Source organism: Cherax quadricarinatus, chromosome 2, assembly GCF_038502225.1.
Source record: "Cherax quadricarinatus isolate ZL_2023a chromosome 2, ASM3850222v1, whole genome shotgun sequence".
Taxonomy (NCBI): domain Eukaryota; kingdom Metazoa; phylum Arthropoda; class Malacostraca; order Decapoda; family Parastacidae; genus Cherax; species Cherax quadricarinatus.
Window position 1 is genome coordinate 16,625,003 of NC_091293.1, and position 17,609 is coordinate 16,642,611.

The window sequence follows — 17,609 nt, forward strand, 5'->3', positions numbered from 1 at the left end:
CTTGGAGACAACTGTGGCCAGACTGTGTCCTCGAGAAGGATTTTGAAGGGTTTGAGGCTGACCCTGTCGACCATCTGCGAAGAGCTAAACACTGAAGAGCTGCAACACCTTCAATGGGAACAGCAACAGACCACAGCTGAGGAACTTGCTTCAGTGGAGGAGGAGGAAGAGTGAGGGAAGGATGTGCCTTCTTCAGTGATTAAGAACATGTGTGAAAAGTGGAATGAGTTGCAAGTTTTGTGGAGAAATATCACCCTGACCAAGCTGAAGCAAGCCATATCTGCAACATGTTCAGTAACAAAACCTTGTCCCATTTTAGGGAAATCTTCAAGAGACGCCAGAAACAGATCACTCTGGACAGTTATCTTGTGCAACAGGGGTCCAGTGACTCTCAAACTGGTCGTTGTGACATTAAAAGACAAACAAGGGAAGTAACCCCAGAGAGGGACTTATTACCTAAAGTCCTTATGGAGGTGGATTCCCCTTCCAAACAATAATCTGCCCTCCCTCTCTCCTCCTCCCTGTCTTCCATAAGCCAACAAGAATCTTCAATAAAGGTACGTAATAGTGATTTAAATGTTCTTAATTTATTTTATTTAGTTCTCATTGTTATGTGCATGGAAAACTATAATCAATCTTCAAAAAATGTATTTTTTGTGAATATTTTTGGGTGTCTGGTACAGATTAATTGTATATACATTAATTCTTATGGGAAATATTGCTTCGAATTTAGGCCATTTTGAATTTAGGCCGACCTTCTGGAACGGATTATGGCTGAAAAATGAGGTTCCGTTGTACTTTGTTTTGTCCAACAGTTACCTATAGTATTAGGGTACAATATTTGATATACATTAGCCACTGTTGAGCTCTCTTACTATGTGTAGCCTAGTTATTTCTTTTACATTTTCTACTTGTTCCTCAAATTCTGTGTTTTACTTGGCTGCTGTGCTCCTGTACTCACCTAATTGTAGTTGCAGGCGTTAAGTCATAGCCTTTGGCCCGCCACTTCACTTGTCGCTACTAGGACCTCTCTCTCCCTGCTCCACGAGCTTTATCATACCTCATTCTAAAACCATGTATGGATCCTGCCTGCACTACATCACTTTCCAGATTATTCCTCTTCCTGACAACTCTATGGCTGAAGAAATACTTCCTAACATCCCTATGACTCATCTGAGTCTTCAGTTTCCAATTGTGACCCCTCATCTTTGGAACATCCCATCTTTGTCTACTTTGTCAATTCCTCTTAGTATTTTATGTCATTATCATTCCCCCCCTATCTTTCCTGTCCTCTAGTGTTGTCAGGTCAATTTCCCTTAACCTTTCTTCATCGGACATTCTCCTTGGCTCTGACTAGTCTTGTTGCAAACCATTGCAATTTCTCTAATTTCCTGACGTACTTGACCAGGTGTGAGTTTCAAACTGGTGTCGCATACTCTAATATGGGCCTGATGTACATGGTGTACAGGGTCTTAAATGATTCCTTACTGAGGTATCAGAACACTATTCTTAGGTTTACCAGGTGCCCATATGCTGCAGCAGTTATCTGGTTGATGTGTGCCTCAGGAGATGCGCTCAGTATTATACTCAACCCAAGATCCATTTCCCTGAGTGAAGTTTGCAGTCTTTGGCCCCCTAGCCTGTACTCTGTCTGTGATCTTCTTTGCCTTTCCCCAATCTTCATGACTTGGCATTTGGTGGGGTTAAATCCCAGGAGACAGTTGCAAGACCAGCCTTGCAGCCTGTCCTTGTTCCTTTGTAGTCCTGTCTGATCCTCATCAGACTTAATTCTCCTCATTAACTTCACATCATCTGCAAACAGGGACACTTCTGAGTCTATCCCTTCCTGTCTTTCAGTGGCTGTTATAGTAGTTACACTTGAATTCATATATAGAGTTTTGTCTCCACTTTCATTCTATCTAATTATGTGTTGTTCATTCTTTAAGGAAAAATCACCTAAAAGGAGTCAATAGGATGACCCATGCAAAGGTGGCTGCTATATGGGAAAGGTGCAACAATATGGTGGTGTAACTGTTGGCTCCTTGGGTATACCTGGAGGATATTCTAAGGATCAATGCCCCTACAGCCTGGTCCGTGACCAGACCTCACAGTGGATCAGGGCCTGATCAACCGAACTGTTACTGTTGGTCACACACAAACTGACAGCTGGTCAGGTACTGACTTTAGGTGTCTGCTCAGCTCCCTCTTGATGACAGCCAGGGGTCTATTGGTTATCCCCCTTATGTATGCTGGGAGGCAGTTGAATAGCCTTAGGCCCTGGCACTTATTGTGTTGTCTCTTTGCATACTCATGGTATCCTTGCTTTTCACTGGGGGGTGTTGCACTGCCTACAAAGTCTTTTGCTTTCATAGGGAGTGATTTCTGTGTGCAGATTTGGAACTAGTCCTTCTAGGATTTTCCAAGTGTATATTATCGTGCATCTTTCTTGCCTGTTTTCCAAGGAGTACAGGTCAAAGGACTTCAATCATTCCCAGTAGTTAAGGTGCTTTATGGTAATCGTACGTGCAGAGCAAGTTTTCTGTATATTCTCCAGGTCTACAATTTTTGCCTGCCTTGAAAGGGCCTTGCTTCACATGGCGAGGGTCTGGGTTCTATTCCCAGCCAGGGTAGAAACATTGGGCATGTTCCTTTACACCTGTTGTCTATGTTTACCCATCAGTACAATGGGTACCTGGGTGTTAGTCGACTGGTGTGGGTCACATACTGGGACACTGACCTAATTTGCCCAAAATGCTCAGCATAACAAGGGGCTTTCTATATAGTAGTATGTCACTGATGTCAGCCAGGCCTGTATACCATGTACATATACTTGTAGTAAATAAATAAAGATATTATTATTATTATTATTAATACAGTGGACCCCCGGTTCGCGATATTAATCCGTTCCTGAGAGCTCATCATAAACCAAAATTATCGGAAGACGAATCAATTTTCCCCATAAGAAATAATGGAAATCAAATTAATCCATGCAAGACACCCAAAAGTATGAAAAAAAAAAATTTTTACCACATGAAATATTAAGTTTAATGCAATAGAATAATTACAATAACAACAATGACAATAGAATAATTGACACTTACCTTTAATGAAGATCTGGTGATGATTGATGGGATGGGAGGAGGGGAGAGTGTTGAACCTATTATTTAGAAGGGGAATCCCCCTCCATTAGGACTTGAGGTAGCAAGTCCTTTTCCGGGGTTACTTCCCTTCTTCTTTTAATGCCACTAGGACCAGCTTGAGAGTCACTGGACTTCTGTCGCACAACATATCTGTCCATAGAGCTCTGTACCTCCCGTTCCTTTAAGATTTGTCTAAAATGGGCCACAACATTGTCATTGTAATAGTCACCAGCACGGCTTGCAATAGCTGTGTTAGGGTGATTTTCATCCCACTTTGCACACATGGCATAGGCATAGGCTTAGGCATAGGCTTCTCAGGGTTAGCCCCAAACCCTTCAAAATCTTTCTTAATTTCCATACTAATTCTCACCCTTTTTACCACAGGGTTGGCACTAGAAGCTTTCTTGGGGCCCATGGTGACTTATTTTGCAGAAACAAGCACCAAAAACAGTGATAATATGGATAATATGGAATGTACTGAATGTATCCTTAGATGCACACACACTGGCTGGCTTGTAAACACTGGCACACACTGGGCAGTTCAGGCCACACGTGGACACGTCTCGTATGAATCGCATCGCATACCGGGTTTTGTAACGGGAACCGAGGCAAATTTTTGGCAATATAATGCATCGGCTACCAGATTTATCGGATACCGATAGCATCGCGAACCGTGGGTCCACTGTACAGCAATACTCCAGCCTAGAAAGAACAAACGATTTGAAGAGAATCATTACTGGCATGGCATCCCTTGTTTTGAAGGTTCTCATTATTCATCCAATCATTTGCCTAGCAGATGTCATATAGTGTTGTGATCTTTGAAAGCGAGATTCTCTTGACATTATCGCTCCCAGGTCCTTCACATCAACTTTTTGCTCTATTGTGTGATTGGAATGCATTTTATACTCTGATACAGTTTTTATTTCCTTGCATTTTCCATAGCAGACTAATTGAAATTTGTTATCGTTGAACTTCAATTTGTTTTTTGATGCCCATAAAAGACTTGGTTAACATCCACTTGGAGATTTGTAGTGTCCTCAATGGATGACACTGATTGCAAATTCTGGTATCGTCAGCAAATGAGGACATGGTGCTGTGGCTTACATCTCTGTGAAGTATTGTACCTTGTGGAACAGAGCTATCCACTGTAGCTGCCACTGACCATATCCCCTTTAAAATCAGGCATAATTACAGATAATACCACAGACCACTACCCTACTTTCCTCATAACAACTCTTGGTAAACTACCCCAAGACACTACTAAAGTCACCTTCAGACTTCACAATGAGGCAGCCATTAATAACTTCACAACAGCAGTAGCAAACATTGACTGGCACACTGAGCTAGAAATCTATACAGATATTGACGAATGTATTAATAATTTTCTAAAAAAGACCCAATACCTCTATAATAAGCACTGCCCTAAAAAAAATAAACAGATGACAGCTAAGAGACTGAACAGTCCCTGGCTAACACCCAGCATTCTCAAATCCATAAATACAAAACACCAATATGAAAAACAGTACAGAATGGGTCACATAACCAGAGACCAAACAAAACGTTACTCGTCAATCCTAACCAGCCTGATAAGAAGGGCAAAAAAATTGTATTATGAGAACAGATTATCCAACTTACGAGGTGATATAAAAAAGACCTGGAAAACCCTATCAGAAATTCTGGGAACAAAAAAGATATCACGAAATAGCGAAATAAAATTAGCAAAATCAGATGAACCTCAACTCCCACCAACAGAAACAGCAAACAGACTCAATGATTTCTTCTCCACTATAGGACAAAACCTTGCCAATAAAATCCCAAGCTCAGATACCCCACCAAATGACTACCTCACCGGCAACTACCCGAACACACTGTTCCTAGCTCCGACTAACCCATACGAAGTCTCCCTTATTATAAACGCACTAAAAAACAAGGCAGGAGATTTAAATACCTTACCACCCTTTATATACAAAAAAGTGTCACAAGTGCTATCACCAATCATTGCAACACTCTTTAACAAATCCATTGAATCCTCCACCTTCCCTACAGTACTCAAAATAGCAAGGGTCACCCCGATCCACAAAGGAGGAGACCAAACAGAGTTGAATAACTATAGGCCAATATCCAACTTACACCCTCTCTCAAAAATCTTCGAAAAATTAATTCATAAACGAATCTACTCCTACCTTATCTCCCAAAACATACTCAACCCCTGCCAATTTGGATTCAGGCCTAATAAAAATACTAATGATGCTATTGTACACATGCTAGAACATATATACACTGCAATAGAGAAAAAAGAAGTCCCACTGGGGATCTTCATTGACTTACGTAAAGCTTTTGATACAGTTGACCATGACTTGCTCCACGTAAAATTGTCACACTATGGTATAAGAGGGCACTCCCTCAACTACCTCAAGTCATACCTCAGCAACAGAAGCCAATATGTGTATGCAAATGGGGCAAACTCTTCTGCACAACCAATTACAGTTGGTGTCCCACAGGGAAGTGTCCTTGGCCCTCTTCTCTTTCTCCTATACATAAATGACCTACCAAATGCTTCGCAATTACTCAAACCCACACTATTTGCAGATGACACTACATACGTCTTCTCCCGCCCGAGCCCAGTCACACTAGCCAATACTGTAAATACCGAATTACAGAAAATATCTACCTGGATGAGGACTAACAAACTTACACTAAACATTGACAAAACCTACTTCATTCAGTTTGGTAACAGAGCTACAGATGTCCCTCTTAACATAATGATAAACGGATCACCTATCACAAAGCTAACAGAGGGAAAATTCTTAGGAATCCACCTTAATAATAGACTCAAATTTCATACACATATACAACAAATTTCTAAAAAAATTTCCAAGACTGTAGGCATACTATCGAAGATACGGTACTATGCTCCACAGTCAGCCCTCCTGGCCCTATATCACTCACTTATTTACCCCTATCTCACCTATGGAATTTGTGCATGGGGCTCAACAACAATTAACCATCTCAGACCACTAATTACCCAACAAAAGGCTGCAGTTAGAATGATAACAAATTCTCACTACAGGCAGCACACTCCACCAATATTCAATACACTAAACCTACTCACCATACAAAACATCCATACTTATTACTGCACCTATTACATACATAGAACACTTAACTCTGATATTAACCCTCCCCTCAAACATCTCCTTGCCAACCTCAACAGAACACATGACCATAACACAAGGCACAGATCACTCTTTGATGTTCATCGTGTCCATCTCACACTATGCAAAAACTCAATGCACATAAAAGGCCCTAAAATCTGGAATTCATTACCTGTAAATATAAAAGAAACACTACCTGTTTATAAATTCAAGTCTCTTCTCAAAGATCACTTACTCACCCAAAACCAAATAAATACTGAATAACTCAACCTTATAAATTGTATATCTTAAATGTTTCTCACAATTATATCATAAATGTTAAACCTAAAACCCAATTTAACTTTACTATTTTTTTAAATAAACTACCTAACAGAATTCTCCATATGACTGAATGTACAATAATGCATGCAACCATATGACCTGTCTTTGTAATACTCACTTGTACTTTATAGTAATCTGTTTACATTAATGTTTTATCACTGATTTCATCATCGCTTAGTTAATCTTAAGTTAATTTTAAGCCAGCCCGTAATGCTATGCATAGTATAAGTGGCTTTGGCATGCTGCTCTTATCTGTATTTTTTTTTTTTTGTACCTCTGTATGTGTGCTCAAATTGTAATAAATAAATAAAATAAATAAATAAAATAAATACTATTACTCTTTGTGTTTTATTAGTTAGAAAGTTATAGATCCATCTACCAACTTTTCCTGTTATTTCTTTTTCAAGCATTTTCTGTGGTATTACACCATGATCACACCTGTTGAAGGTTTTCACACAGTCTGTATATAATACAACTGCATTTTGATTGTCCTTCAGTGTATCCAAAACCTTGTCATAGTGGTCCAGTAGTTGTGAGAGGCAGGAGCAACTTGCTCTAAACTCATGCTGCCCTGGGTTGTGCAACTGATGGGTATCCAAATGGTTGGCAATCTTGCTTCTTAGAACCCTTTCAAAGATTTTTATGATATGGGATGTTAGTGCTACAGGTCTGTAATTCTTTGCAATTACTTTACTACCACCTTTGTGGAATGGGGCTATGAACATTAAAATGGTATAAAATACCGACAGGTTGTTAGGTAAGACACATATGCAACAGTTAGGTATCTTTTTTTCGAAACATTTCGCCTACACAGTAAACTTCTTCAGTTGAGTACAGAAAAGTTGATAGAAGCAGAAGAGAATGGGGGTATATCAGTTGTTTTTAGTGACTGTGGGATGACCCCTGTGTCCATGCTTCCTCTCCATAGAATATTTAAGGCAAGTGAAAGAGGCTTCTTACAGTTCTTGATGAACACAGTTCTACAGCAGTTCATGACAGAGACCACCTGCTGATTGATCTCATTGTCCAAGCCACCATACTCACTCTGAAGATATTTCTCTGACCATTGTTAGGTTTACTAACAAAGTGTGTTCCTTCCTCCTAGTAACAAGCTTGTCTATATCCACCTCACTGATATCTTGGCCATGACTCTCCTATATTTATCATCTTAGTCTTTTTCTCATACATCTACACTTGTAGTGTTTACCATTCTAATGACTCAACTAACAAAATATAATACATATAACATTAGAGAAATTAGTGCAGGAAATACAGTGTTATTATTGGGACTGTTATTTCTGCATCATTCACAGTAAATGTAAGCAGAATACACCGAGCCACCACATCATGAGCATATGCAATGAGTTGCATTATGAATTTCCATCAAACTTCAGATAAAAAAAAAAATAAAAGTACTAAAACTTACGTGTCCAAACTTATGGAAGATGAGGTACTGCTCAGCAGTAGGGTGCATGCCTACGTTGTTGAGCTTCCATGAGATTATCTGTAACACACACAAAGGACACTCAGTCAGTAGATGAACAGCTTCTTTTTACATGCACCGTTATAACACTTGCAATTAGGCAAAAGACTGGGGATCATGTACAGGGTTGCTTTAATATCTCCCTTTTTGAGGAGACCTAGAAGCTGGTGAAGGGCTCTTGATCCAAAGAATTGAATCAACCCCCCATCCCTTTCCTTGGATCAAACCTGATTGCCTCCTATTTTCCATTTGCTGTATGACTTTTTTTTTAGCATTTTTCCTGATTTTTTTAAGTGAATACAATATTATTACTAATATAGTACTAGTGAAGTAATGTACCTTGTCCTTGAAGTGTTCCATAACACCTGCAGTAGTGGAGGTACAATGTATGAGTACGAGACCCATACAGTGTTCAGGGTAGGCCATACCAAAGCGTGCCAGGATATTGGCTCCGGCACCCTCACCAAGGCCAATGACCAACTTAACATTGACGTGGTTCACAACAGCAACAAGGTCTTCAGCGATCATTTGCATGGTTGGAAACACATAGCTGAAAAAGAATTTCTCTGTTAGTATACTGTAGGGGAATTAAAACAAATTGTATTATAGTATTTTATGCATCAAAGAATCCTGCAATAATATGAAGATTTTCCCCTTCCCTGGATCAAACCTGACAGCCTCCTGTGATGTTTTTCTAGCCAGGGTCCAGTTGATTTTAGGTTAACTTTATCACCACAGCTATTAAAAGTGCTGATCTAAAAGTTGACCTTATCTCCTTTGCTGTTTAAAAGTTTTGATGAAGATTTTTAATAGATTTGCCCTTCTCATGGTCATCATATGTACTGCATCAATGCCTATCTCATCATTAGAAGTCATTTCGGAACCCTATAGTTGTTTACAGGCTATTCAGGTATTTTATTTCCCCCTCATCCTATCATACTGAGCATACATCTTTGGTCATTTTCTGCTGGGTTCTTGGACACATCGGTGTTTGGGGTAATGAACGGGGAGACTCTTCCACTTCATCAGCAGTTCATGACCCAATTTTGTACTGGGGTATTCCTTTCTTGGACTGTTTTGTAGTAATCTCTCAAAAACTTTGCAACCGTCGGCAACAATGGTGGTTTGACTTGGTCCACAATAAATTACGCTCTGTCAAACCATGCTCAGGTTTCTGGCTGGAGTCCAGCAAGGGTGTTTCCTGTGATCATATTTGCTTCAACCTCCTCTTTTCTGCAACATTACAAGCCCCTGATAATGTGCTGATTGCAACATGAAAGGCCTGTTGGCCTATACTAGGCAGGTCCTTCACAATCCATCCCACTAACAACCCAATTTTCAATTCTACCCAAGCAATAAGCTTTGATAATTCTATTAACTCACATGCAAGTCCCACTCAAATAAACACTGACAATTCTATTTACTCATCTTGACTGTGTGCTGATGGAGTTACAGGAAGCTGACATTGAAGAAATGCTGAACACTGACAATGATGCACCTATTGTGCATTCCTTGAGTGATGATGAAATTAGATGAATTGTGATATACAAATAAGCCGTAGAGTTGATATTAACATCATATTGAAGTATTTTGTCGTGCCTAAGAACAGGAATTCCACTGGAACGGATTAATTGCCATTTCAATTAATTTAAATGAGGAAAATTGACTCAGCATACGAACAAATCGGGATACGAACAAGGTTACAGAACAGATTAAATTTGTAAGCGTCACGTTATGTTATATCTGCCATATGAAGCATTTGAACGCAAAAATTTTGCCTTGCCTCATGATAAAAAACTCACCTCACGTGATTCGTCCGGGACGCGTCCCATGCTTGGCCTCAGCTGCCCCGTGCGTGCCAGTGTTTACAAGCCAGCCAGTGTGGTCACATATAAGCATACATCCGGTACATTTCATATTATCACAGTGATTTTAGTGCTTGTAGCTGCAAAATAAGTCACCAAGATAATAAGGCCCCAAGAAAGCTTCTAGTTCCAACCCTGTGGTAAAAAGGGTGAAAATTACTATAAAAATGATGAAAGAGATAATAGCTAAGTAAGAAAGTGGAGTGCGTGTCTCGGAGCTGGCCAGGTTGTATACCAAACCCCAATCAACCATCGCTACTATCTTGGCCAACCAAATGGCAATCAAGGAAGCTCTTCTTGCAAAAGGTGCAACTTTGTTTTCGAAACAGAGATCGCAAGTGATAGAAGATGTTGAGGGACTGTTATTGGTGTGGATAAACGAAAAACAGATAGCAGGAGATAGCATCTCTCAAGCGATCATATGTGAAAAGGCTAGGAAGTTGCATGATGATTTAATTAGAAAAATGCCTGCAACTAGTGGTGATGTGAGTGAATTTAAGGCCAGCAAAGGTTGGTTTGAGAGATTTAAAAATCGTAGTGGCATACATGGCATACATAGTGTGATAAGGCATGATGAGGCTGCCAGTTCGGACCAAAAAGCAGCTGAAAAATATGTGAAGGAATTCAAGGATTACATAGACAGTGAAGAATTGAAACCTGAACAAGTGTTTAATTGCGACAAAACAGGCCTGTTTTGGAAGAAAATGCCAAGCAGGACCTACATTACTCAGGAGGAAAGGCCCTCCCAGGACATAAGCCTATGAAAGACAGGCTTACTCTTCAGATGTGTGCTAATGCTAGTGGTGATTGCAAAGTGAAGCCTTTATTGGTGTATCACTCAGAAACTCCCAGAGTGTTCAGGTAAAACAATGTCCTCAAGGCTAATTTGTGTGTGATGTGGAGGGCAGACAGTAAGGCATGGGTCACTAGGGACTTTTTCTATGACTGGTTATACCATGCATTTGCTCCCAATGTGAAAAATTACCTAATGGAAAAGAAATTAAACCTTAAGTGCCTCCTGATATTAGACAATGCTCCTGGTCATCCTTCAGACTTGGCAGAGCAAATTTCTGGGGACATGAGCTTCATTAAGGTCAAGTTTTTGCCTCCTAATACCACTCCTCTCATGCAGCCCATGGACCAGCAGGTCATTTCAAACTTCAAAAAACTCTACACAAAAGCTATGTTTCAAAAGTGCTTTGAAGTGACCTCAGACACTCGATTGACTCGAAGAGAGTTTTGGAAAAATCACTTTAGTATCCTCAGTTGTGTAAACCTTATAGGTAAGGCTTGGGAGGTAGTGACTAAGAGGACCTTATACTCTGCTTGGAAGAAACTGTGGCCAGAATGTGTAGAAGAAAGGGATTTTGAAGGGTTTGAGGCTAACCCTGAGAAGCGTATGCCAGTTGTGGAATCCATTGTGGCATTGGGGAAGTCCATGGGTTGGAGGTTAGTGGGGAGGATGTGGAAGAGTTGGTGGAGGAGGACAATGAAGAACTAACCACTGATGAGCTGCAAGATCATCTTCAACAGCAAGAGGCCAGACCTGAGGAAACTGCTTCAGAGGAGGGGAGAGAGAAATTAAGAAAGTTGCCTACTTCAAAGATTAAGAAAATGTGTGCAAAGTGGGTTGAACTGCAAACCTTTGTGGATGAAAATCACCCTGACACAGCTACTGCAAGCCATGTTGGCAATGTGTACAATGACAATGTTATGGATCATTTTAGGAAAGTCTTGAAAGGAACGGGAGGTACAGAGCTCTATGGACAGATTTGTTGTGCGACAGAGGTCCAGTGACTCTCAAGCTGGTCCTAGTGGCATTAAAAGAAGGGAAGTAACCCCGGAAAAGGACTTGCTACCTAAAGTCCTAATGGAAGGGGATTTCCCTTCTAAACAATAACAACTTCCACACTCTCCCCTCCTCCCATCCCATCAATCATCACCAGATCTTCAATAAAGGTAAGTGTCATGTATTCTATTCTTAGTAGAGCAGTAATTGTGCATGTCTTCTTCAGTTTGTGTGTATTAAAATTAATATTTCATGTGGTAAAAAAATTGTTTTTTTTCATACTTTGGGGTGTCAGGAACGGATTAATTTGATTTCCATTATTTCTTACGGGGAAAATTAATTCGCCTTATGATAATTTCGGCTTATGATGAGCTCTCAGGAACAGATTAATATCGTAAAGCAGGGGTCCACTGCACTGGTCAGAGAGCCCATCGCAAGTCCAAGTCGTTGGTAAACGAGTACGTTGCTAAGTGAGGAGAGGCTGTATTAGAAAGAATAATAAAAAAATAATAAAAAAAAAATCGGAAAAAATCTGAAAATTGACATGTGAGAACGCATGCTATGGGAGGCAGCATCACCATTTATGTTATAAATGACTATAATTCCTTGTATGAACATAGTACAACAATGATTCTAATACCAGAGTGTTGCCAATGTGTTAAACTATTTTTCTATATGATTAGCTCAATTTTTGTATTTTTTTTTTCATTCATGCCCTGTGCACCTTAGTAACTTTATTCAGGTATACACAAATACAGTTACATAGATTATCATACATAGCAGAATATGTGTAGAGAACTTAGAATAATCCAAAAAAGTCAGAGTGACATATTTCCACTGGGTTCTTTTACTGCCCCTTAAGCACAGAAAAAGTAATCAAAGTTTGAAAAATCCTTAATTATACAAAATAATGCACAGTTTAATAGAGTAAAAACCTTAAATAACAGAGAAAAAATACCATAAACAACCAAGAAAACAAAATGAATTAAAAAACACATGAAATAGAACACAAGGAATTTACAGCGAATGAACACACGTCTGACTGAGACCAACTACAAGGCAAAGGTCTTAGGTGTATACAACAGGAATTGGGGAAACTTTGCACATGCAAAAAAATGGCGCGGAATGTGAAAACTGGTGCGGCTGTGTTTGCTCAGCACTCGATCATGTGTTCATGACCAGATGGAAAAATATGGCGAATTATTTCGTCATGAACCGATCTGTTCATGTTTAGAAGCGTTCGTGACCAGAGGCTCCACTGTACTGTAATTCATGCAAGCCTGTTTTCTTTGGTATACTGTAATACGTGCAACCCAGTTTTCTTTGGTATACGTATGGTATATATACAGTAAATATAAATGAAATTGAAAGAAACTCAAAATATTTCTTATGCCAAATCAAAGTCGAGAACAACATCCAGTATTGGGCCCTTACTTAAACGAGATAGGTCCTACGCAGATGACAGCAAAGAAATGAGTGAGCTATTCAAGTTCTAATATGATTTAGTTTTTAGCGAGCTGCTAACCAGACTGAGTCGATGACCTAAATGAGTTTTTTATGAGACAAATTTTGGTAGACTCGAACCTATCTGATACTATCCTGACACCAAATGACTTCGAAAAGGCAATAAATGACATGCCCATGCACTCTGCCCCAGGCCCAGATTCATGGAACTCCGTGTTCATCAAGAACTGAAAGAAGTGCTTTTAACATCCCATGGAGAGGGAGCATGGACACGGGTCATCCCACAGCTGCTAAAAACAACAGACGTAGCCCCACTCCACATAAGGGGCAGTAAATGCTATGCACGTAAAGGACCCAAAGATCTGGAATTCATCACCAGAACACTAAAGGACCCTTGCCAACCACCTATATACACATTAGTTACACAACCCAGGGCAAGTTGGGTTTAGAGCAAGCCGCTCCTGCCTGTCCCAGCTACTGAACCACTAAGACAAGGTCTTAGATGGAGGACAAAGAAAAGCAAATGTAGTATACACAGACTTTGTGAAAGCCTTCAATAAGTGCAACCATGGTGTAATAGTGCACAAAATGCATGATAAAGGAATAACAAGATAAGATGGTAGATGGATCTATAACTTCCTAACAAACAGAACACAAAGGATAATAGTAAACAGTAAAATCTGTGCCTTGTGAAAAGCTGCTTCACAAGGGACAGTACTCCTCCCCCCCCTCAAGGGACGTTCCTTGAAGGAATTGGATCTGTTCTCCAGTTCCCTAAATTAAGTCGGAATACCTTCCATCTCCTCCCCCCCACAGGTGCTGTATATTCCTATGGGTTTAGCACTTCCCCATTATAAAAATACTATAAGTACTCTCCCCCAGCCTGTTCCTTATCCTCATATCCGACATATACAGAGATGTAAGCAGGGCTGGATTAAGAAGTCTCCGGGCCCTAGGCTATTCAGATTGGCGGGGCCCCTTTGAGTTACGGGTAAGCGAAGCGACCCCTTCCAGCTTGGGAGGGGGGGTTCGGTGTGAGCCTGTTTAAGGTCTAATTAAATACATTCTGGCTATTTAGATTAAATTTAATAGGGAAAGTACATCAAGACAACCAAAACCATTTACCAACAGCCATTATAAGTATCTTGTTAAATCATGCATTTTAAAGAGAATAAACTCAAGACAGCATAGTATTACTAGATTAGGCTATTAAAGTAGTGACATCATGTACCTATTATATTCAGCATAACCACTACAGCACTATTATTCCCTTTATAAATCATTGACCATTATTGTTATCATTGCATCATGCATAAGACTATCAAATCATATAAACTCAAGAAAGTAAAGAATTGTTTATATTCACAGGCACTTCTTAAATAAATTTTTTTCTGGATTTCATATTGGCAAAATCATTAATTATATTCTGAAAATCAATATTTCTTGTTAGATCAGACTCAATGGCCAACAAGGCTAGGTTACACAATTTGTCTTGGCTCATTGTTGAACGGAGCTGGTTTTTCACTCTTTTCAAAACAGAAAATGAACGTTCTCCTTCACAGTTAGTAGCTGGAAGTGTTAGGTAAAGGCGATACACTATGTCAACATTAGGGAAGGTTTCTGAGATACCTGCATTTCTTAAATGTTTCAAAGCAGCTGAGGGCGCACATTTTTCAGGTGGAGCTTTAATCTGATTCATATACCCAGAAAAATTAACTATTTCTTCAACAAATTTGTCCTGAACATCTGCTGAAAGGTGTTGTTGCAACTTTAATGCAGCTTCTCTCAATTCTGCATCTGGCATAGTAGTAATTTTGAACAGAAATCCAAACTTGTCATTGAGATTCTGGTAGATTTCTTTTCTTTTCACCAATTCTATAATCAGTGAATCCAGAATGACGAAGTATGTAGCTGTCTTACATTTCTGCCTTGGTAGCAACACAATTTCGTTGTCTGGCTCTTCAAAATTGCGTTTCCTCTTCCTTGACAGCTGATGATCAGCCCGGTAACTGTAGTCTTTCACCAGCAGTTTAACTTTCTCTTCAAACATTTCAAAAGCTTCATCATTGCGAAGTGAGCTTACAAATTCCAGTAAGCCTGCATAGAGGTTAGCACAAGTAGCCATTTAAATTTCAATTTTCTGAAGTGTCTTGTTCGTGGCATTTAACTGTTCCAGTATACAGTCCCAAAGCACACAGAGTAAGGCCAATTCAAAATCTTCCAATTTTGATGCTAAGCTGGCTGCTTCGCTTCTTGTAGTTGCTGTCTGGTCTTCATCCTCTGCTATTTGGATCAAAGCAGAACATATTTCAGCAAAGCTGTCTTTCAAAGCATGTGTTGCATCATGCTGCGCTGACCACCTTGTTGTTGATAATGATTTGATGACATCTCCATGAATGGTTGACTTGAGTATACTCCACCGATGCGTTGAAGCAGAGAAAAAATTAAAGAGTGCTTGTAAAAGTCCAAAAAATGAAACTGCAGTGACACAACACTCCGCAGCACATGACCCAACAAGATTAAGAGAATGTGCTGAGCAGGGAACATATTCAGCAAGTGGGTTGATTTGCTTGATACGGGCTTGCAATCCATTATATTTACCCGACATGTTACTTGTATTGTCGTAGCTCTGGCCACGGCAATCTATAATAGAGAGATTATGTTCAAGCAGAGTATCCAGTACTACATTCATCATTGTTTCTCCATCATGGCCTGAAAGAGGAATGAATTTTATAAAGCACTCTACAGGCTTACCACTGGAGTTGACAAAGCGAGCAATGAATGTCAATTGATCTGTATGTGAAATATCTGGTGTTGAATCTACACTTATTGCAAAGTATTTTGCAGTTTTCACAGCTGCTATGATGTTATTGAGGACCTTCTAAGTCATCAGTTCAGTAAATTCATTGCATATAGTAGATGACATGTAAGATACAATGCCTCTTCCTGCATTCCCAAGGCGTGACACATGATTTGCTAAGAATGGATCGAATTGTGCTAACAAATCTATGATCCCTAGGAAATTGTCACTGTTTTCCGAACCAAAAACCTCATTTTCTCCATGGAAAGCAAGTCCTCTTAGAGCTAAGAATTTTACAACAGCAACAACTCTTTCCAGAACTTTTCTCCAATAAGTGCGCTCTTTTTCAGTTTGATTTTCCAAATGAGAATCCAATAAGCCTTTTTTCTGTGCACGAAATACACTGGCTAAAATGCAGCTCCTGTGAGTGGTGCTGTTTTCATGTTCCTCGAAACGCTTGGAATTTTTCCAGTCATTGAACCCCTGTGTGAAGGTATTTTCTTTGGTAGAAAATAGCTTGCATGCTGAACAGTACACTTTTCCTGAGCTTTCAGAGTATACCATCCATGATCTTTTCACAGTTTCTGAATTTGCAAGCTTCCTATAAAACATAGATGACTTTAAACAACAACGACTTCAATCATCATCATAAATCCTTGCTGATTTCCTAAAGTCTATGTTCAGAGTTTGACTGAAGTTTTCTGCAATGAAAGCATTACGTAGAGAATCTGGGATTACATTTGGCCATGAGGCAGGATCTTTTAAGACAAATCCTGTGGATGAAATGTCCATTGAGACATTGAGAGGAGACACAAAAGAAGTAGATGCTGGCTGAGAAATAATGGAGGGAGGGCTTCCTGTATGATCTGACGTATCTGCAGATTCAACTGTACTGGTAACATCAGAAACTGTTTTCGTGAGCATGTCTGTGATCTTTCTGCAGCTTCCTACATCTTTCTTTTTCTGTTCTTCTTCTTGAATTTTCTTCTTTCTTTTCTGTGACCCACTCACATAAGAACGTCCAACATCACATTCACGAGATGCCATAATGAGGATGTATCACTGTCTGTAATCATGCAAATACAAATTTTTCATTATCAATTATTATTAATTATTTAATTATTATTAAAAAAAAATTTCTGTCAATTGGGGGGATATGGCCCTTGTAGCCCCCTTTCCTCTGGCTGCACATCTAAAAATTCAAAATATTACCAGAAAGGAGTCATATACAGAACTTTTACCATAGATTTGGTTAGTGATTTGGGCTACGAATATTTTAGTAATTCATCCTCCTTGATCTCCAATTTACTTAAACAGAAATCATACTGAGTCCAAGAACAATGCACAATGGCATTTATATTACCATTTTCATAACTAAACTAATCATTATGTTTTGCATGATATATGGGCTACCACCATAGATAAGGACATGAGAATTAAAGAATGCAGGGACAATTTTCAGTTTCACCAAACCAACGATTTACTGATGTGGCTTATGTGTTTCTGGGGAAATATGTAGTAAATTAATTGATGTTCTACATCACTTCCGTCGCAACTTGAAAACTAAGCATTTGCGACGGAAGTGATGTAGA

At 39.5% G+C, this 17,609-nt stretch overlaps 1 protein-coding gene across 2 annotated transcripts in view; it reads right to left on the minus strand.

The window, feature by feature from the left end:
- LOC128686858 (uncharacterized protein ZK1073.1) overlaps positions 1-17,609 on the minus strand; it is a 421,598-nt gene that overhangs the window by 58,128 nt on the left and 345,861 nt on the right. For both annotated transcript variants that reach the window (XM_070087444.1, XM_070087446.1), the window contains exons 5-6: positions 8,439-8,649; positions 8,043-8,120 (exon numbers count right to left, since the gene is read on the minus strand). In XM_070087444.1, the coding sequence (XP_069943545.1) occupies positions 8,043-8,120; positions 8,439-8,649 (289 nt within the window). The remainder of the gene's footprint in view (positions 1-8,042; positions 8,121-8,438; positions 8,650-17,609) is intronic.